General features: G+C 38.2%; 1 protein-coding gene across 1 annotated transcript; it reads left to right on the forward strand.

Annotated features, from left to right (window-relative positions):
- The first annotated feature begins 5,650 nt into the window (after positions 1 to 5,650).
- LOC103809681 (RCC1 and BTB domain-containing protein 2) lies at positions 5,651 to 20,797 on the forward strand. Its single transcript, XM_009082536.1, has 9 exons — positions 5,651 to 5,698; positions 8,110 to 8,268; positions 8,755 to 8,905; positions 10,969 to 11,135; positions 11,518 to 11,676; positions 13,265 to 13,372; positions 15,514 to 15,656; positions 17,435 to 17,625; positions 20,667 to 20,797. The coding sequence occupies exons 1-9, from the start codon at positions 5,657 to 5,659 to the stop codon at positions 20,795 to 20,797; spliced, it is 1,251 nt and encodes a 416-aa protein (XP_009080784.1). The 5' UTR covers positions 5,651 to 5,656.
- Positions 20,798 to 21,691: the final 894 nt, after the last annotated feature.

The following is a 21,691-nucleotide window of genomic DNA, read 5'->3' on the forward strand; positions in this document are numbered from 1 at the left end:
GGAGAAACAGGCATCGTGCTGAATGTAGGTAGGAAAGATAATACTGTCCAGATATGAGAAATAAATGTGGCAGAATGAAGTGAGATGTGAATGTGATGGACCATAAAGTAGCAGAAAGAGATTGTGTGGATAAAGAATCAAGCATATCATTGCTTTGAGAAAAGAAAATTATAGGAGCCACAGACCACAGGAGCTGGATTTGGAGAACAATGTCTCTTACTGAGAGATACTGTCAGGAATTGTGTCACAGGTAGATTTCTTTCTCAGATCATAGAATCATAGAATGGTTTGGGTTGGAAGGGACCTTAAAGATCATCTAGTTCCAACCCCTCTGCCATGGGCAGGGATAGCATTTACTAGACCAGGTTGCTCAATGACCGATCTAGCCTGGCCTTGAATACTGCCAGGGATGGAGCATCCACAATTTTTCTTGTCAGTCTGTTCCAATGCCCTCACTACTCTCTGAGTAAAGAATTTCTTCCTGACATTTAATTTAATTCTGGCCTCTTGTAATTTAAAGTCATTCCCCCTTGTCCTGTCACTGTCTGCCTGTGTAAAAAGTTTCTCTTCCTCTTTTTTGTAAGCCCCCTTTAAGTACTGAAAAGCCACAGTGAGTTCTCCTTGGAGCCTCATCTTTTCCAGGATGAACAACCAATGGATACGGATAGCAGCATCATTTGGGCATTATGGTGATCCAGCTGATCTTACATACAACTGCTGTAAGCTTACCAAATAAGCACCAAATTGCTTTAGACTTGCTTTCAGTAAGCAGTGTGAAAAATTCTGTGAAGAGCTGGTTTATTAGTCAGCTTCTGATCTTGGATCACATTTTAAATTAGATTTGAAAAGTAGAAATAAAACAGGGGACTAAACAGAGACAGGTTTGAAATTCTCAATTTTAGGAGGGCAAACTTTAAAAAATCAAGAGGATTAATTAGTGATGTTGGTTGTACAGGAGCCCTGAGGGCCCTATTAGCATAAAAGGTACGAAGCTGGTTTATGGCAACTGTAAAATTTTTTTGGAATTTATATCCAAAAAATGAGAAAACATCTATTGAAAACAACTTCTACCCGCCTCAAAAAGGATTTTAGGAATAAAGACTATAAAAGTATAGTTATGCAAATAAAAATTTAAGGGATAAAGTGCAGTTACAAAGTGAGAATTGGCAAAAGTAATTCTGAGTTAAGACAATTGTTTTTTTAAAACTTCTTTAATCATGTAAGTAAAACCAATAATAGAAGTAAGACCACTACATGCTAAAGGTGAGGTAAAATAACCTTGGCATCATGATGCATCTGTTGCAGTTTGGAGGAGGCTACTGCAGTGGGTAGATGTAGTATTAGATGATTGTCCATCCGCAGGTGAGCTGTGCTGCCCGCGGGAGGCTGTCCCGGCTGGCCGGGCGGGGTGTGCTGGGTGGCGGGGGATTTAACCCGTGCGAGCAGAGCGGGCACGGCAGTGTGGGCAGGCAGGGCACGGCCACCTCCTGCTTTCTTTGCTTTCGTTCTTTTTGCTTTCTGTTTTTTTTTTCCCCCGCAACTCAGCTAGACCCAGCAGTGGTATCTACGCGAGCAAAAACTGTTGTTGCTGCTCCCAGGAGGAGTGTTGTAAGCCTGACAGGACCCTCCGTGCAGGACACAGCTGCTCAGGTCACTGAGCACAGAGAGCCTCGGTCTGCGTTAGTCCCGGAGGACAGTGAGTCACACCTGCTACGGTGTGAGCAGGTGAATGATTTGCTGTGCATGGTGGCAGAGCTCAAGGAAGAAAAAGGAGATTAAGAAGCATTAGGGAGAGTGAAAGGGGAATAGACTGGCAGAGTCACACCCTTTTGAGCACAAAAGAAGTTCAGCCCTGTCCCTCCTGCCCTCAGGCAGAGGGAGCAAACCTAGTAGATGGGGGAGAATGGAAACAAGTCCCAGATGGAAGAGGTAAAAGAATCCCCTCCCGACCCCCATCACCTCCCCAGCTACCCTTAAAAAACAGGTGTGAGGCTCTGGACCCAGAGGGTCAAGCAGAGGACAGTTAGAGGATCTCCAGCTTGCACCCCATCTTCTAGACCCATTACTACCACAGCTACAAAGGAAAAAAGGTTAATTGTATTAGGTGACTCCCTTCTGAAGGGAACTGAGGGCCCTATGTGCCGACCGGACCCATCCCACAGGGATGTGTTATGTCTGATCCAATGCTCTTGGCACTTAGCATTTATCAGTTCCAGCATCAGAAGGCTGTTAAATGGCTAAATGGACAGTTACACCGTCATTTACTGGTAGAGGAAGTGGCTTGACTTTTCTTTCATACACATTATATTTACTATTGTATCTCTTCTATAACATAAGGTGTCTTTGTATGCAGACAGCTATAACTAGATAAGTTTAAACAATCAGAATTCTTAGCTCCAGGTATATAATACCTGTGATGTATTTGTATGTACGTGTACATATTGGTTTTTTACCTATGCATTTATATATGTGTGTTTGATATATATATACCTAGGTAAATTCTGCCTTTGTGTCAAGGAAAGATTGCACCATTGCAATTATTTATTATCTGCTTGTGCAATTAGTAGCAGCCAGTGGAGCTTGCATCAGGAGCCAAGAATTCACAGTCTGGTGTCATGAAGCAAGAATGGAAGGAGAGAAGGTTGTGCTTTAGTTGGAGTTAGTAGTTTTTTAAGCAGCCTGTTACATTTTTCAAGGTCTGCAGTTTCTTGGTTATGGAAAATGCTGTGTCAATGGAAGAATGAATGACAAGGTGAATTCTGACAATTTGTTGTCAGCACTGGGTGGAGTAGTGACATTTCACTGTACATGAAGAAAGAAGATAATTTTGAAAATAATCTTCCTAGAAAGGAATGTGACCTGTTCAATGGAAATAAATGTTGACAATATTACTGGTCTGATCTCTCCTGCAAAATTGCTTGGACAAGTTAGCATCATGTCGTGACTGCTGCAGTAGGAAACTGCTGAGAAATCAAGAATATCAGAGTAGATTAGCTTCCTTTCCTAAAAATGCCATCAATTCCTTTTCTCTGTGACTTTTTCCTCCTAATCTTTTCTAAGCCTGTGGTTAGAGTCCTTGGGGAAGAAGCTCTAGGCAGACCTTTCTTTCAGCAGATGAGATTCATAAATGCTCAAGTGGGAGGAAATACTTAGTAGAGTTCGGAAAATTTTTGTTTGCTTGCCAAGTTCCTAGAGAGAATTTACAGTAATGTTTACATTCAAACGAGTCACTGAACCTGTTTAAATATTTAGGCTCAAATGGCGTTAGACTGCTAGTAGTGCTTGGCGTAGTATTTGTGTTCCTTTACTCAGTCTTATCTGTACTGCAGTAACATGTGGGCCTTACTCAATGGCCTAGCGTGGTTGGACCAAAACCAGGGTCAGAACTTTCAAATTCCAAGACTAAAACTCAAATTTCCAGAGTATACTGTCCAGATTCCTCATTGTACTTGGATTCCAGAGAAGAGATTTCTTAAAGTTTAAATATTTGTGTAGCAAAATGCTGTGCACTTCCCTAAGAAATGGATGTTTTCAACAATGCTGTTTTCTCCTTTAGAACTGCATTTCAGAATTTTTTTGAGAACACAGCTAGTGAAAATTATGTTAAGTTTTAACAGATATTTTTGCTTATCTTTTAACCTTCTAAAGTGAGTATTGCATTTTTAATGTAGTGGCTAGCTATTTTAAAGTAAGGGGTTTTTAGCAACTATATGCATATTATAAGATTTAGTAGATAAACAAACCCAGTAACTTGTCTGAAATATAGGATGTGTTTTTCTTCTGTACCTGAATTTCTCAAATATACAAGTTTTTGTCCTCTTATTTTTTATGAAAATGCTGGGTTTTCTTTGCTTCATGCTGTATATACAACAGTCATTTTTCTGGAGGGACAATTCCTATGAGTAGGCAAATATGAATCATCACTAGTATTTTAAAGGTATACAGGTAAGAATGGTCCTTAAACAGGCATAATAATATTTTTCTAGTTTGTCTTTATTTTGGGGATCCTAGGGTGAATATGTACTCTTAAATCAATTACAGGATTTTAGAAAGAACACCTCTGCAGATGAAGACACGTGGCAATCAGTATGTACATTTACTAGAATACATGAATTCAAATAAAAGAATAAACTGGTATGATTTGAGCCATCCCATGTACTCCTGTGCTCAGAAGTAAGATGTCTGTGTTTGCACAGCAAACAGAAAATGGAGTTGCAGGGTAATTTTCTCTTAGTTATAGATACAGTAAAACATAACTTTGGAGTTGTGAGGACATGTAAGTGATCTTTGCTCTTTAAAGTCAGGGCAAAATTGTAGGCATCTCTGTGGGACTCTGAAAAGTAGTGAACTGGTGTACCTTTTATTAGGTGGTTAGATCCTAACATCTTTCTACTAACAAATAAACGGCTTCTAAGTCAAACTGTGCTTTTGTTTTTGATGGCATTTTTGTTTTCAATTGAAATTTCTATTTTATTTTCAATTGCATCTTTAATGAATTGGCTTGGGGAAGGAAATATGGAATTCTATGTGTATTTAAATTAGAAAATTCATAGGTTAATTACTCCCTTGAGGGACATGCCAGCCCTGTGGGCAGAGTGTAGGCTAAGGATGGTCAAGAAGTGAGTAACATACATCAGCATTGCTAGGGAGTGCTGGAAACTGATGATGCAAAGTATTGGATAGCCTTGATAATCAGTTTCACAGTAGGACTGCTCACATACCTGAGGTTAAATGTCTCAGCACCGCAGTTCAGTAGTATAGTCCTGCTCAGGCTGTGGTCATGCCAGAGGCCTTGATTAGGTGAGTTGTTTCTAGTTTAAATTGAGATAATGAACACAAAGTCAACTGGTTGCATCTTTGTGGTTTGAACAAGTAAGTGTGTTGAAGAAGGTAAGAAAATAACAAATTGCTTAACTGCTGGACTTACTTGTTGAGTGAAAGAGGCTCTCATTTGGGGGGTTTTACTGCAAACAGTTGCATGGCTTTATGTTAGGAAATAATTTAAGGAGGTAGAGTTTTGTGTATTTATTTGTGAATAAACATTTGGTCTGAAATCTGTTTCTGTGGATAAGGCATGTCATAGAAATTATACAGGTAATTTACAGGGTTGGCAATATTTTCTGAAGCAGAATGAATATTTTAACAATGTTTGGTAAACCTGAAAAGATACAAATGTTTATCTAACATTGGTTTTCAGAATGGAACTGGAATAAGAGCATTTGAAGGCTTCAGCCAGAAACTGAATGCTTGGACCAGTGTGCTTTTTCTTTGCTGAAAGAAATGTCATGAAGAATTATGTCAGCAAAGTTCTCAATTTACTTTTATTGCAATAAAAAGACATTGGAGTATTGTGTTCATGAAACATCTTTCTTTCCAATTGCAGTCTGATTAATTTTACTACTTGTTTAAAAAAACCGTTTTGTCCAAGAATTAATATTTTAGGTAAGAATACAGAAGAGCAGAGTCTGTCTAACTGATCATTGTACAGTTGAAGGTAAAAGCAAAACTGCAAAGCTTTGCGTTTCACCCCAAAGAAGCAAATAGTTCTGGGTTAATATTAAGCTTGTATAGTTTTATAAAGTAGTGTTGCAGCAGTATGCTATGGTGATTTTAACCACAGCTCTCTCTCTGCAGGGGGACACAAGCACAAATCCCTATGGAGGATGAACCTCCTCCTTCTCAAGGAGTCAGTGCAAAGGTCAGAGTGTGAATCTGTGTGAATTCTGTGCTGCTCTGCTCAAAAGGAAAAAGCTTGGTTCCATTTAGCATTCGCTTAGTACATGCTAGTAGCTTTCAGGGTAGACAGAAAATGAAAGCTATAGGTAGAAAAATGATACTAGCAAAAGAAATTAGAAGGGCAATATATTCATATAAAATATCAGATTCAGGCCTAACTGTGCCTTTCATGACTTTGTGCAATGTAATGAGGGAACTGATCACTTACGGATATAAATGTTGGCAGGCTGATAGTTCAAGCTGTTTTTCATGATTTTGCAAAAAGAGTATAATGGAGAAGTGTGTGAGGGGAGAAAATCTTGTAAGTTGCAAGAATATCACTTACTGATTTGAATGTATATAATAATTCCAGAGTCAGGATTTAGGTTATGGATATTTTCTGTTTTTTTAAAAAAATATCAGTATCGTAAGTGCTTCCTTGGGTGCTTTTTATAAAAGTAGGTGCGTTTTTTACTTTCAGTGTATTATTTTAGTGTTAAGAAATGCTACAGTTTGGGGTTTTTTTAACCTGTTAATTATGAGGTTAGGAATGAGAGCTTCGTAAGAGGAGGTTACAGAAAAAACTTTTCTGTTTAAGATGAATGAGTTCTGACCCACTGAGCACTTGGAATTTAGACCCCACCTTGGAAAGAAACCGGTATATTATTCCAGTAAAAGAATCTGTACAACTGACTGTCCTTTTGAACCTCAGTCTTGAACAAAAGTGGGATGCAGTTTTGTTGCTGCAATTGGAAGACTAGTCTGCAATGCTTTCAGTATTCATTGCCATATTTCAAGAAGGCCTAAAATTCTCAGTAGAATTAATGCTAACTTCTTGACATAAACCAAATTGTTCTGCAAACAGCAGACGAATGAGACTGATTCCATATGGATTCTGGTCCTTCATCTCTTACAACCCTGCTGTGTGTCATGGGAGGACAACATTTGCTGGGACTAGCTTGGCCCTACTTGCTCGCTGACTTATTTCATAATATAATGTCTGTTTGTCCAGCTGTCTACTGCCAAACGGATTGTGTCAGCAGAATATCACTTCCCTTTCACTTGCAAATTTGGCTGAAATTGGTCAGTTACTTTCTGTGAGGATATGGGGAACGAACTGGTGAGATCAAAACCACAGCTTTTTTTTTTTTGTTAGGATGGCCAATCCTCCTTTCCCCTCCTCAGAAATGTATTATAAAGAAATGTGTGATTAAGTGCTTTTTGTTTAAAGAATTTAATTCGGGAATAATTTAGGGTTTATTTTCACAGTTTTAAATGTTTTCTGTATTTCTGTGTGTATTTTTTTCACAGTAAGTGATACTGATTTAAGAAGCAATACCCTTATAACTGACATAATGTGCTTCAGATTCCAAACTAGCATTACTCACATCTTTGTTTCAGTAAGAGGTACTGTAACAGATCATTTTGTAAGTCTACTACTTCCTAGATGTAAACTAATTATGCAGTCCTCACTGTTAGGTGGTGAAATACATAATGTCTGTGATAGGCAAAATCTATTCTTGCTTATCTTCTGATCTGGCAAGTAAGGCTGCTTTCCTTTCATGTTCAGAGTCTGATTTAATTTCAGTAAAGAAAATTTGATGCACATGCCATTCAAAGTTTGCTATTAAATTTTGATACCACAACATTTTCCTGCCTTATGCTATGCTAAAGTGGTAGAAATGTTGTGTGAGATTCAGATATTAGCTTGACTAGTTTTAATGTTGAAGGAGAGCTGTTATACTTTTCCTTAACTATAAACTTATCATTTGCCCTTGCATAAGCTGGAACATGTTCAATTATCTTTTTTTGTTATATGTCTACTTATATCAAATATAAATATTCTTAAGAAGTTCACGAAGATTCAGTAATTGCTGAAACACAGAAGTAAATTTCAGAAGGAGAAAGGAAAAAGCTTCTCAAGTTTTCTTAAGTTTCCATTTTTAATGCATGAAAACAATTGTGTGTATTTTTCAAAGAGAAGTGTATTCTTGGACAGACTTTTTTTCTGGTTTCTTCTTCTTGCAGTAATTTTAGCACCAGGTTAAAATACACAAATTCCAAGTTCTGAATATATCCTTTCCACCTTATATTAGGATCCTGTACATTGAATTCTATAAGCTAGCAGTTATGTTGTATGAGTATAGTGAAAATACGACCTCACTATTTAATTTCTCATATGGTGCTTTTCCCCATGCATCTAGATCCTTTATTTCTGGATTGTGATGTCCTTTGTTTGTTTATTTTAATGTCTTCCTTTCAAGTATTTTTCTAGAACTAAAATACTGGTTAGTGACTGAAAAAAGAGCTGGTGGTGTTTATCTAATTTTTCACTTTGTGAAGGTATATACTTCTCTCTGTCTAGATATGTGATAGCATTTTTTATAATACCAGGTCTTGGAGGCAACATTATTGTCAGCCCTGAAGATGCTGGATGTTGGGAAATGGCCAATTTTTTCTCTCTGTTCCCAAGAAGAGCTCAAGTTAATTCGTCAAGCCTGTGTATTTGGCAGTGCTGGTAATGAAGTGTTGTATGCAACTGAAAATGATGAGGTAATTTTCCAAGAGTGTGTAGGAACGTGACATGTTTAATCATTTATGCATCAAGCTATTCTGAAAGCCAGTCCTGTGATAATGTACCTAGAGAAAACTGCATGCAAAATGTCTGACAATTTTGTTAGCTACTAACACATTTTCAATTCAAATGAATGGCTGCCTACCATAATCAGAAGAAAGAGAAGACGGAGTTAGACATTTCTTACAAGTGCATAACGACGGGATGAGAGGCAGTGTATGCAAATTGGAAGATGAGAAATTCTGATTCAGTATTAGGAGACAAAAATTACCATAAGAGGGGTTAAATCTGTGAGGGATTGTGAGGCTGTTTTCCTTAGAGATGTTCAAGACTTAACTGGACATGGCTTTGAGTCAGCTGATCTATTTAGATCTTTGTTGAGCAGGGTGGAGGAGTAACTGACCTTTGGAGGAGGTCTCCTCTATTGCAACCTAAATTATGATTCTGTTATTCTTTTACAACAGGTTTTTGTGCTTGGCATGAACTGCAGTGGGTGTTTGGGGACAGGAGACATGCAGAGCACTATTGAACCAAGGAGGTTAGATTCTCTATGTGGCAAAAAGATAGCCTGTCTGAGTTATGGAAGTGGCCCTCACGTTGTTCTTGCTACAGAAGGTAAAGTATGACCTGAATATTGCTTTTGCAGATAGACTGCTTTAGGTAGTCCAGGAGGTGTGACAGGTCTGTGCTGGTAACATAGGAGAGAATTGGGATAGGCAGTCAGGGCTATTAAGTCCAACATATTTTCATTGGTGAATATGCCATGTCAGCTAGCTTTGTTCATAGCTTGTTATTTGCTGAAGTTTTTCAAGCTCTGCTTTAATCTTGTTACTACTTTTAAAAGTTTTTTTCACTCTTCAGTTACGTTTGGAACTTCCGTTACTTTTGAAATGCGTTAGTGGCTACATTGTGCCCATATGTTTTTGTGCCATTGTTGTTCTTCAGCTAAAATTCATCTTTTCTCTCTGGCACCTACTTTTGGATGTGCTTTAAAGACCCATTAGACTGCCTTCCAGCCTTTTGTTGTCTGCATTGACACTTTATTATCCTCATCATGGTAGTGGTCCTTCTGTTCATAATTAAGTACATTATTCTCGATATTACTAATATTGTGCTCCCAGTGAGGTGCTGTTAGAGCCTGATTGATGGTATTCACATTTCTCTCTCTTTCTCTGTTAATGAGAGGAAATGTTTTTGAGTAGTCTGGATTGGAGAAAATGTTGGAATGTAATTGCACATGAAGAATAGTCATGCATTTACAACACAATTCCCCTCATCTGCCTTTATTCATCCACTCTTCAAGGTAGACCATGCTGCATGCTTTTTTATATATGTCTCTATTCTTCTGAGCTTTGTTGCTGTCAGATCACACTGACACACTCTTACTCCTTACCCAAATGATAAAGTATTGCAAAAGAGCAAGTTCAGAACTGATACTTGCTGATTTTTACTCATAACTCAGTTTGCATGAGTAACTTTCATCCAGCACAGCCTTTTTTGCCCTACCTTTCAGAGAGCCATTACATATTTCACAATCTGTATGTTAATTACTGTAATTTCCAATTTATTTTTTATGTTTCTGTGTGGGTGTTTCACGTGTTTACTGCAATTTGTATTTACATGTTGGTGAAATGAAGAAAAGGTGGTTTGCTTTGGACAAGATTAAAGTAATTAGATTTAACTTGTTTTTGTAGAGAAATATTGGTTCAGTGTAGTATTTGTAGTTCTGAACTTTTCTCAGGGATAAGGAGTTTGGTGATCTCTTTAGAAAGCTAATGGAGTTGTGTATCAAACTTAGCTCTCCTGCAATTGTGGCGTAATTTAGGTTTAGAAAATAGACAAGATGAATGTAGAACAGCTACTCATCAAGTCCTGTACTACTGTAACTGGAAGGCACTTGTTTTAAAACAGATGAAGGAAAGTGTGAAAAGGAGTTAACTTCTTGGATAATGGGCCAATATATGTACATTAAAGTGAATTGGAAGTACCTGGTAATATCTGTACTCTACTGATTCTGAATGCTTGGAAACTGCAAAAAGTGACAAGGCTTGTGTTTCCCTTAAACAACAGCTTTTTTTTTTCTATTGCTAGTTGGAGGCAGAATTTTTGCACTAGGTAGAGCATTGGTCTAACACAGACGTTTCTTGCAGTCCTAGTTTTATGAGCATGTTTTTCAAAATACAGGACATGAGCTAGTATGTCTAAATAATAAGTATATAATATAGTGTTTATTGATAAGTAGTAAAAGGTTTTTCTTACAAGTAGCCTCATGGATATTGTAAGGGAATGAAAGCTTATTGGAATTTTCCAAAGTGGGAAACAGTGCCAGGGAATAGACAACAAATGTTGATTGATTGTCAGTAACAAAGAAATTGAAATGAGGACTCTGACTGTCATTTCATCCTTTTCTCTTCTGTATTGCACCATCCCTTTTCTTGTAGCAATAGTTTTCCTTTACTAAGATTATGATGATACTATCCTCTTGGATTTGTGGTCAGCACTATGTCAAAGTAGCATTGGTACATCTGTGGGCTGAAGAGCCCCAAAGGGCATATATATATTTATACACTTAAATATGTATATTGTTACTGAATTTGACTTTTTAGTTTGTAATTTTATGTTGTGTACTCATTGGAAAAATGAGATTTTTAAACCAGCTTTTTGCATTTTTATTGTAGAAGGAGAAGTGTATACATGGGGTCATAATGCTTATAGTCAGTTGGGCAATGGTACAACAAATCATGGGTTTGTTCCCTGTCAAGTCTCTACTAACTTGGTGAACAAGAAAGTCATTGAAGTTGCCTGTGGCTCTCATCATTCTATGGTGTTAACATCTGATGGAGAGGTGAGAATAGTGGGAATAAATATCTATTTTCTTTTAATGGAACTCGTGTGTGTGTGAGAGAAATAGGGAAACATTCTGCAGCTGGAGCGTGTAGACCTTTCTTCTTGCTATCCTCACAGTGCTGATGCAACACAAATGTTTGTTGTCCCTTACCTTTGAGTGGAGGAACATAAAAGAATGGAGTATGTAAATATTATGAGTGGTATATTTTTGTTAGAAACAATGAAATTGTAAACCTTTATATCTTCTTAGATCTGTAAAAGAATACATCCACTCGAACTCAAAATGTCATTTTTTATGCATATAGCTTTTTTCTCCCTTGAATATGTACGTTGAACTGTATGTTATACAGCCATCTTTTATGACAATTCTCTTGCAATAGGTATACACATGGGGTTATAATAACTCAGGCCAAGTTGGATCTGGTTCAACAGCTAATCAACCGATTCCCCGGAGAGTTACCAGCTGCCTACAGAATAAAATAGTAGTTAATATAGCTTGTGGACAGATGTGCTCTATGGCTGTAGTGGAAAATGGAGAGGTAAGAAATTTTAAGTTAATTTTTGGACTGAATTTTAATTTATATAATAACTTGGGATGTAGATGATTTCAAACCTGGTAGTGGTGAGCAGAAAAGAAGTATACCTTTCCAGGCTCCCTCAAGTCTGCCTGCTTATACTGCTCATGCAAACCTTTGTTATAAATTGTCCTGCACATTTGACATACTTAGACACTTTCCTGTCCATGCTGATTGTGATTTCTGAAGAGAGGAGGTAGAGTGAAACAGGTAAAATTGGTCACTGTCATTGGTTTAAGGCTTTTCAGTTTCTGAGATTAATCATAAAATTTAGCAACTGTTACTGTGTATGAACTATTGAAATTGGCTTTGAGCTTAAAGAATTCAAGTATTAGATTTCAAGTTTAGTTGAAAATACATTTCTAAAGTAAAAATAGCACTGTGAAGGTCAGGAGATTTTAATTAAATTTGGGATCAAATCATATTGAATATGTGTGTATACTTAGCATTTCATGCTAGCTGCATTTTTTCATATGTAAAAATCACTAAGTTTGTATCACAGATTTACTGGTTGGTTATTTTTTTAGAGCTTATATTATATTGTGGTAAAAATGACAGTGCTGACTAACACATTATCCCACTTTAACATTCATAGAAAAATAAATTCTTGTGTGTACTAGAACCTTAAGTATTGTATTGCATGTGAGAATAATCAGTGAATTATATTTTAATTTTGAGTGCTTGTATACACACCTTATCTCAAGAGGAAACAGAGAAAATAAAAGTACATTGCATATATTTGTTGTACTATAGTATCCCTTGAATCTCTCTCATACTTTTTTATCCTCATTGCAAAGATACAAAGAGGTTGTACAGTTATTTTTTTTAGTTCATAAGAGGTTGTAGAGTTCTTTTAATAGTTCATATTAGCTGAAGATATTGGGCAGTCTGCATTCTTTCTAGCTCCATTGCTCCAAGCATTTCACTTTAGGACTAAGTAGCTATTGACTGTTTGCAGTAAAACATATGTTACTGAAATTATCAGAGCTCAATATTTTCCCTTTTTCTTATGTTTGGCATAAAGCTGTTAACAGCCTACTCAAACTGTTGTGCATGGCTTCCAGTCTCTACTTGTTTTATTGTGAGGTTTTTTTCCTGTTAGAGGATTTTGGAATAAGAAATTAGCTCTTTGAAAAAGGGAAGTATTATGCTGAACTTGCTCTGTGCTGGCAAGCAGCCACATGAATCACTTATTTTCTATTCTTCGTATTGTCTTATTGCATAATCTGACTCTGAAAGAGCAACATGCATGTGGAAGTTTAGAATTCTGGATGAGCATGCAGTTGGAATTTTAAACAGAAACAGCATCCAAAATTTGCAGTGCAGAAAAGCATGGATGTGTGTATAGGTATCTCTGTATGTGCATATGTACATTTATATAGGTAGGTAGGTGTGTGTGTGTATCTACATACAAAGCACAGATCCTAAGGTGTGCGGAGAGAAATATTGCAGAGCATTAATATTATTATTATTATTCAAACCGAAGTAGTTACATTGCTTTCAAAAGAAGTAGAGAGTGGCAAACAGTTAAAATCCCTGTCTCTGTTTTAAGGTCTATGTCTGGGGTTACAATGGGAATGGCCAGCTTGGCCTGGGCAGCAGTGGCAACCAGCCAACGCCATGCCGCATCGCAGCTCTGCAAGGCATTCGTGTACAGCGGGTAGGTGTGTGGTGCTCCCTGTCAAACCCCTTTGTCAGCCACCAGAAATGTGCTATGGCATAGGCTGCATTTAAGGAGATAGTCCTTCATCTCTTTGTTTAAAGTGCCATTTGTCAGAATAAAATCACATATCCTAAAATGGCCCTCTCTCAGTAGGGGAGAAACTGTGACCCTGTCGAGTTGAGCAGGAATTTTGCCATTGACTTCAGTGAGGTCAGGATTTTACTTGAAGAGGACTATGCCATTGGAAATGTTTGGTCATGTTTGTCTTTTCTTGTGAAAGTTAATAAAAATAAATTCCAGTTATTTTAGTAAATAAGAGAGTCTTGCTAGGCTACCACTTTCTTCATTAACCCTTGTATTTTTTGTGAGGAAATGCAGTGGTTTAGTGTTTGTCTTTGTAGCAGACTGAATTTCACTTTCAGAACTGCACTCCAGCCACAGTGACTCACTGGTGTTTGAAGTCTAAACAAATTGTCTCCAACTGCTTTTGGTCAACAGTTGGTATGATTCCCTGGTTAGTCTAGGTCTTTGGAGTTTATTACACTTTACTAAATCTCTGAGCTGCTGTCTGTGTAACTAGCAAACTGGTAACTTCCTCTGACAGTAAGAAATATTTAAAGTAACTGCAGGACTGATACTGAAAGTCTTTAATTGATTTATCCCAAATAGAGGATACTGTCAGGAAAACAATACAATCTGTTAGAAAACATTGGTTTTGTAACCTAGTGAAAATTTACAACAGTGTTTTGAACTTTGCATCCTATTTATGGCATTTACTCAGGGAAGCTATGGATTTTTTGAGTCTTTTAAAATCAACTCATTTAATTACATAGTTTTACATTCAGTTCCTAGGATGTAGACAGTAGCTTTGCTGGTAACAATTGCTGTTGGAGAGTAACGTAATGAAGTGAGTATTATGTTCCTCTGTATTTATTCTCCTATTTAGAGTCTGAGTGCTCCAGTAAGTTTGGCTTAGATCCTGTTTCTGTCCCACTTGTTTGCTTGGTATCAGTTAATACCATGTTGCAGATCTCCAGTCAGTAAATAACTTAAGGATTTATTTCATTTAAAGCCCCTCACATGCCTCATGGGTGTCAGTGGACTGTATGTCCTTACAGTCTATCAGCTTTGCAGATTATATAAAGACACGTGAGCTAGTTCGGAACAGTGTAAATTTGTTATTGATAGCCATCTAGCTATACTACCTTATGCAATACTATTGCTGGTAATGTTGCCACTGTGTATCTGTCTGTGTGGGGCATGTGCTGCATGTATAGACTGTAAAGTGGATATTTGAGCAACCTTATGTGAGGTTCCTGAGGAGGCAGCTCAGCAGGACCGGGTGAGTTCTGTAAGAGGTTATGAGCTGACACAGTTGTGTGCTGTCATCAAGATGGAGAATTTTGTCTCTTCCCTCTCTTTCCTGGCTGATTGCTTCTGTTCCTCACCATGTGTGGGCACTGGTGGTCCTCAGGCCCTTCTGTGAGAGTTTTCTTCCAGTGATGCAAGTTGATAGAATCACAGAATGGCCTGGGTTGGAAGGGACCTTAAAGATCATTAAGTTCCAACCTCCCTGCAGTGGGCAGGGACACCTTCCACTAGATCAGGCTGCTCAGGGCCCCATCCAACCTGGCCTTGAACACGGGCAGGGTTGGGTGTTATGTCAGCAGAGGGTCCACTGAGCACTAGAGCTGGCACAGGGAGGGGACAGTTTTACGTGGCTGGCAGTCAGGGATGAGAGGAGCAGATAGGGAGACCTTGCCTGTTTTTACAGTGCTAAGATATTCACACTGGGGCAGTTGCCAATAGAGAAAGGTCAGTGCAAGGCAGACTATCTTCATTTTTCTGCATATTGTTCATATTTGTCATGTAGCTTCCCTTCTTTCTCAATTTCCAGCTGGTTTTTTGCTGTACTCTTTGAGATTATCTGTCAGGGCTTCTCATTGATGTATTTTTTTCCTCCAAGTCACCTCATCTACTTTCCTTCCCTTTTTAATCAACCTGCCTGTATTTTCAGTTCTCATAATTTTTACACTGGTATAGAATCAATAGCATTATCCTATAGCATAATGTGTATATCTGTGTTAACTTCCTGTTACATAAAAATGAGATTTTCTTCTTTTTATTATTCTTTATAGGTTGCCTGTGGCTATGCACATACGTTAGTGCTAACAGATGAAGGTCAGATTTATGCCTGGGGAGCCAATTCATATGGCCAGTTAGGTACTGGGAATAAAAGTAACCAGTCTTACCCTACAACAGTTATTGTGGATAAGGACAGGTAATACTTACAGTCTTGCAATCAGACATTAGAAGAGCTACAGAAAACTATGGTATTTTTTATCTATTTTTTGAACCTATAATTTTTTATAATGGTTCATCTGCTGGATGTGAACAGAATTTTCACTGAAAATGCTTGAATCTGCCCCATAACTATCCCTGTGAAAGAGAAAATGGATATTCTGAGCTTGAATAAGCTATTTTCTGCTTCGGCTCACACTGTACTTTATAGGCCTTAATTGCAGTTTCCCTTTAGTCGTGTAGTTTCATTGTTTGAAATCAATGATAAAATCTTTATTGTCTCTGAATATAAATTGTATTTTAATATTCTACTTTTGAGAGGAAGCACACACAGAAAAAGTGAAGAGTGGACATCTGCAATTTGTGTCTTAAATCTGGCTCATAACCCAGGAGAGAGAAAAAGAGAGAAGTTCTTTCTTGCTGCTGTTGCCCAAAAATTAAGCTTAGATTTCTGCAAGTTATATATTTTCCTTTAATCCTTAGATGGGTAGCACGGCAGTTATTTCTATTGCTGTTGTAAAGCCATGGATGTACATGGCCAGAAATTTATATCTATTCTTTACTGCTGAGGTCTTGATTTTGGCCTCCTGTTGTGAATAATAAGGAAAGTGAGATGTCCCTCTTAACCTTGTGTCTGTGTATGTTATTGTAAGGAAGCTACATCTCTGCTCTGGTGATGAGACGTGGCCTGATCTTCAGCATTGCTGTGTCTTTATGTGTGTTTGTGTTTTTGCTTAAAATGTAACTGATTTTTTCACCAGACACTTGAGCAGCAGTTAAAATGTTATGATAATTTAATGCAAATTTTACTGTTGTGTGCTGCCTTTCCCTTTTGTTGGCTGGAATATGCGTTCGTGGTGTCAGTGAGGATATTGCCTCACTAAAGCCTGCAAGATTTGTACATACAGCTTTAAACAAGTTGTCTCCCAGCCCTATTCCCCAGGCAGCTGGGAAAACAAGTAAACAAGCAGTAGTTCAGACTGCAGAACAGTGGATTGTGTAATGTCATACACAGTGGGAGTTTTGAAGTCCTAAATCAACTTTAGGATTAGAGAGATAGAAGGATTAGACAGATAGGCTGACATACCTAAAAGACACTCAGAAACAGCTTTTAGTGCTGTTTGGTTCTAATTTTTATTTTCAAAATGAGAGTCCGTTAAACATAAGTAACAATAATTGTGTGAATAATGACACTTCATTGTTTTAATTACGAGAAGTATGTTTAAATTGTTGGTTTATAACTGTGACCAATAAACAACCAGAAAAAAGACTTTTATTAACATTCAATTATAAGCCAAAATGCAATTTTTTTTCTTTTTGAAACACCTCCTCATTTCCTTCTTCATCTTCTCCAAGTATCCATTCTCTACAGCTTAATGCAGCCACTCACCTCACTGCCTAGCACCCCCGAGGACATTCAGAGACTGGAAACTCATCATAGCTTTGCTCGAGGGAGCTGAGGAGCTCAGCAGAGTGTGTGCTACAGCAGATGTACAGCTCTGCTGCAACAGTGTCTGCTCACTCCCAAAGTGCTTTTCCACAGAGAAACTCCCTGAGTGCACGCTGTTTGAGGAGACACTGACAGCACTTCTAGATTTTGCTGTGTGTGATCAGAAAACATTTTTGCAGTTGAAAGTGCATGCATGCTTACAAATATGGTTTGCACCAGAGAGAGACAGGAGGCAGTGAGCTTCTTCGCTGCATTTTGTTCTTAAGAGAGTGACTTGCTTTTTTTTCTTTGTTTGCTTGTAAATTCAGAGTTATAGAGATTGCAGCCTGCCACTCTGCTCACACGTCGGCTGCCAAGACCCAGAGTGGCCAGGTGTACATGTGGGGCCAGTGCCGTGGGCAGTCTGTGACCTATCCCCACCTCACTCACTTTGCCTGCACTGATGATGTGTTTGCTTGCTTTGCCACCCCTGCTGTCATGTGGCGTCTGCTGTCAGTAGGTGAGCTTAAACATTTTTTGTTCCAACATCTTCTAAAGAGAATCATTAGTTCATCAAACAGTTGCATGTTTGTGAAGTCTAAACTTAGTTTGTTGCAAAAATTTCTACTGGGAAACATAGTCATAATCATATATTGCATATGTGTAAATGGTAATACAGAATTGTAAAAAATTGCTAAAGCCTCATGGCAGTGCTAAATAATTGTCTGGTTTTTTTATGTGTTCTATTTCTATGGGGAAATGCCTTAGGTTTGGGAATGGTTTTTTTTTTTTGTAACCACTGAGTGTTACTGTCCAATGGATGTGGGTGGAGATGAGTTTGAATTTGGAGACCTGAGGAAGCCATACAGAACATTTAGGAACCCTGAAGCTTTCTTTGATGCCCTTAAACAGACTACTAAGACCTGAGGGACCCAAATTGCTTTGTTCAGAATTGGCCACAGACAGACCCATCATGAGTGATTGTGACCTGGGCTTCTGAAGAGACAAGTTGCTGGATCTCAGATACTTGATTAAGGTCTGTCTTACTGCCCTTGACTAGAAAGAGTTAAGTACACTGCATGTCTAATGGAGAGCTCATTCTTCAGCTACAATTCAATCCCATATTGGTTGCTAATAAAGTTACTGGCTTTGCTGACCTAATCGAAGATGAGACTCTTGAGGTTGTCTGTGGGTGTCATCTGGGAACTTCAGCTAAAAGCTATAGTGCAGCTAGAATGCAGCAATTTGTTAATTTGTAATTTGAGCTGTACTGAGTCCATCATGCTTCATCCCACTTCTGTGCTGCCTTTGTAATTGCTTTTGTGTTGCTGTATTGCACCTTGGGAGTAATTTTTGACTGTAGCAACTCCCCTTTTATTTTTTCTTTCTATTATTTGACCTTGACTTCTGAGTCCCTTTGGAAATAATGCTACAAGACTGTAGCAATGTTGTACCAAAGCATAAGGTGAAACCTTACAGGAGGAAAAAGTTACTTTACTTTCAAACAAAGCTGGTTTCAGATGCACTTTCAAAGCCACATTCTCATATGTGCCAGGTGGTCTGTCCAGCATCCTTACACCAAAATTCAGATGGTCTGAGCAGGGTTCCTTGTGATGACACAGGATAAATGATGCTGGCTATCAGACCTTTATCATGTCTCCTGGATTCCTTGTAGTTAGGTGACGCTGCTGTTTTCGTGTCTGCCTTTTTGCATGCTGTTGGAGCTCAGAGGGACTAGTCCCTGTCCCACCTTGGCAAGTCCTCAGGTCTGACTCACTGCTGTTTGTAATCTGATCTACGCGTGGCGAGAATCATCAGGCAGCTGCACCCTAGGGTCTTAACGTTTGCTGAGCTAGGGGCCATGGACATCTGCCAGGCTTATAGCTCTTCTCTGGTTGTTTCATGGTGCTTCCACACCCAGCCATTCCCATTCATTCCCTGTTTGTGGGAATTTCTAATACAATTCTTAGCACTGACTGAGTTTTCTTGGCTTTGTGCCTCGTTAGTGTGAACTGCCTCTTCATTTCCTTCTTCTAGTTCCCCCTTCGCTGCTGTAACAAATAAAAGTATCTATTTTTCCTCTTAAGAATTTAATAACTGTACCCTACTGCAATCAGTTTTCCCCTGCTGGCTGTAGGAGTCATTTGGGGATGTGTATTGGTGCACATGTGGGTTGCCAGCTAACTTTGAAGAAGAGCTTCAGCTTTGCGTTAGTTGTTAAAATGATTACTTGTTTGGATAGCAAAACAGTGAATAAATAAGGTTCAAATTTTTGAACACATTGTTCCAAATAAGGACTAACAAAGCATTTTACAGCATCATTGGTTCAGAATGATTTATTATCCATTGGATTGTTCCACTGGATTTCTCCCCCCTGCCTGCTCCTATCATTTTACTTGTAACCCACCACACTAGGATAATATTGCCCTAATTGGGTATACCTGAACATAAATGACACCCTCAAAATGAATTAAAAGTTATTGTGCTTAACAAAGTGTAATAGTATCAAAGTGTGTGTGTGTATATGTCTTGAGGTTTTTTTCTAGAGTTTGTGGAGAAGGTCTTTCCATTTCCAGCAGAATGCTATTCTTATTTCTAGCTTGGTAGGTTACAAGACCTAGCATTTATGTAATTTTCTGTGGAGAACAACTAATTGCTGTCCCACAAAATCTGTATAAACCCATAATGTGTGTTTATATGGTAAGAAGACAAAATGTTTTCAGGGTTAAGAATGAGGCTGAGGATGTGGGTTGTTGATTTTTTTGTAGTATTGAAAAAGGTAGTTCTCGGAGGCTACCAAATATGTTGGAGATTTTGATCAGTTCAGGACGTAAAAATTCATATGCAGACAATGATGAGGATGACTTTTCAAATCTGTTTAGTAACTTTATGATGCAAATGTCACGTGCACAGTGGGATATACATACATATAGCACAAGCAGGAGCATGCAGACGTTGACACAGAGTGCTTCTAACACCTTTAGGTCTAGGGAAAACACTTTTTGAATAGGCCTGCAACTGTTGATATTTACTTTTGGGGATATTCTACTGGGCAGTTTCACTGCAATCATTATGTTGTTTATGTAATAGATTTATTTTTCCTTTAAAATAATGTCTCCTTGTGGGAGCATTCTAGAAAATTTTATTGTGATTTTTTTTTTACTGACCATTTGGATATCTTATAATAACTAACACTTGTAATTTGGAACAATTTACTCAGTAATGGCTGATAGCGTTTTCTGTCAGATGCAGCAGTAAACTTCTGAGACTATGTTAATCTGGTTTTTTTGCTTTTAATAGGTGAGTTAAAGGAATGGAACTTAGGGTTTTTTTAATAGAGATGTTTGCTTGGAGTAGGAGGCTAGTAAAGATTGAAGAAAGCTGTCCTTTCTTGGCTCTTCAGGGGCTCATATTGAACACATAGTCTACTGGGTTTTTTACTAGCCTTAAAGAGATGTTGTATTCATTGAGAGTGTTAATTGCTGGCAGATACCCAGGATGTTATAATAAGAGATACTTGTGTTGCTCACTGTTTGCTATGAAGTCCCCTTTTTGTTCTAGAGCCTGATGACCATCTAACGGTAGCCCAGTCACTAAAGAAGGAATTTGACAACCCTGAAACTGCAGACTTGAAGTTTCTAGTGGATGGAAAATACATTCATGTTCATAAAGTCCTTCTCAAAATTAGGTAAGGCACAAACTGTATAAGCTGTATAAACGAAACTGTGTAGTGTAGTCCCCTGTGCAGAGTAAGTACTGCAAAAAATCCTTGATTTATTCTTACAGATTCCCTTTCCCCTTAGCTATGGGATTCACCTGCTATTCTTCACTCTCTTTTCCTCATGTTGTTGCTCCTTGGAATTATCAAACATGCTGCTTACTACCAGCCTTTTCATCACTTCCCTCCACCTGACATTTATCCTCTTTTGTGCTATCTAATTGGCCTTAACCTTGATTTCTAATAACCTTTTTCTACCGAGCAAAAGGCTCACTTCCTCCTGCTGTCTTCTCAGTAATCTAAGTCAGTTTTTCCTCCTTTAGATGCTTGGCTTCCTCCACCAGAATGATTAGAGGGTTTTGTGTTTATTCTTGCCTTTCTTTCCTTCCCCAGGACCCTTGAGTTGTTTCAGTAGGGGCTTTACAAATTATCTTTTTTTTCCCCTTTTATGGCAGATTACTTATTCTAGTTGTTTATTACTTATTCTAGTTGTTCTAAACCTTATCAGTGAGTGAATTCTAAGCTGGCTTCTCTTTTTGCTTTGACAACTTTTGCAAGTTAACACCACTTTATGGTAAGATTTGGCATATGCAGATGTGCAGAATAATCACTTTATTATTAATGTGCAGAGAGACTAGTTTAGAGACTGCTGGCATGGTTTCTCCTGGGATATTCTAGAAACACTGGTTCAGATCTCTTGTGTCTTGCTACTTGCTACTTGCTTCTGCTCCAGCCTCCTCGTTGTTACAGTATATTTTTCTATTTGCTCTTTTCTTTCTCAAAATGCTTGACTATCTCATCCTGCTTATCACCACTTTCATCTTTGTCATGGTTTAACCCCAGGCAACAGCCAAGCCCCACACAGCCA

Source organism: Acanthisitta chloris, unplaced genomic scaffold (assembly GCF_000695815.1).
Source record: "Acanthisitta chloris isolate BGI_N310 unplaced genomic scaffold, ASM69581v1 scaffold17629, whole genome shotgun sequence".
NCBI classification, from domain to species: Eukaryota; Metazoa; Chordata; class Aves; order Passeriformes; family Acanthisittidae; genus Acanthisitta; species Acanthisitta chloris.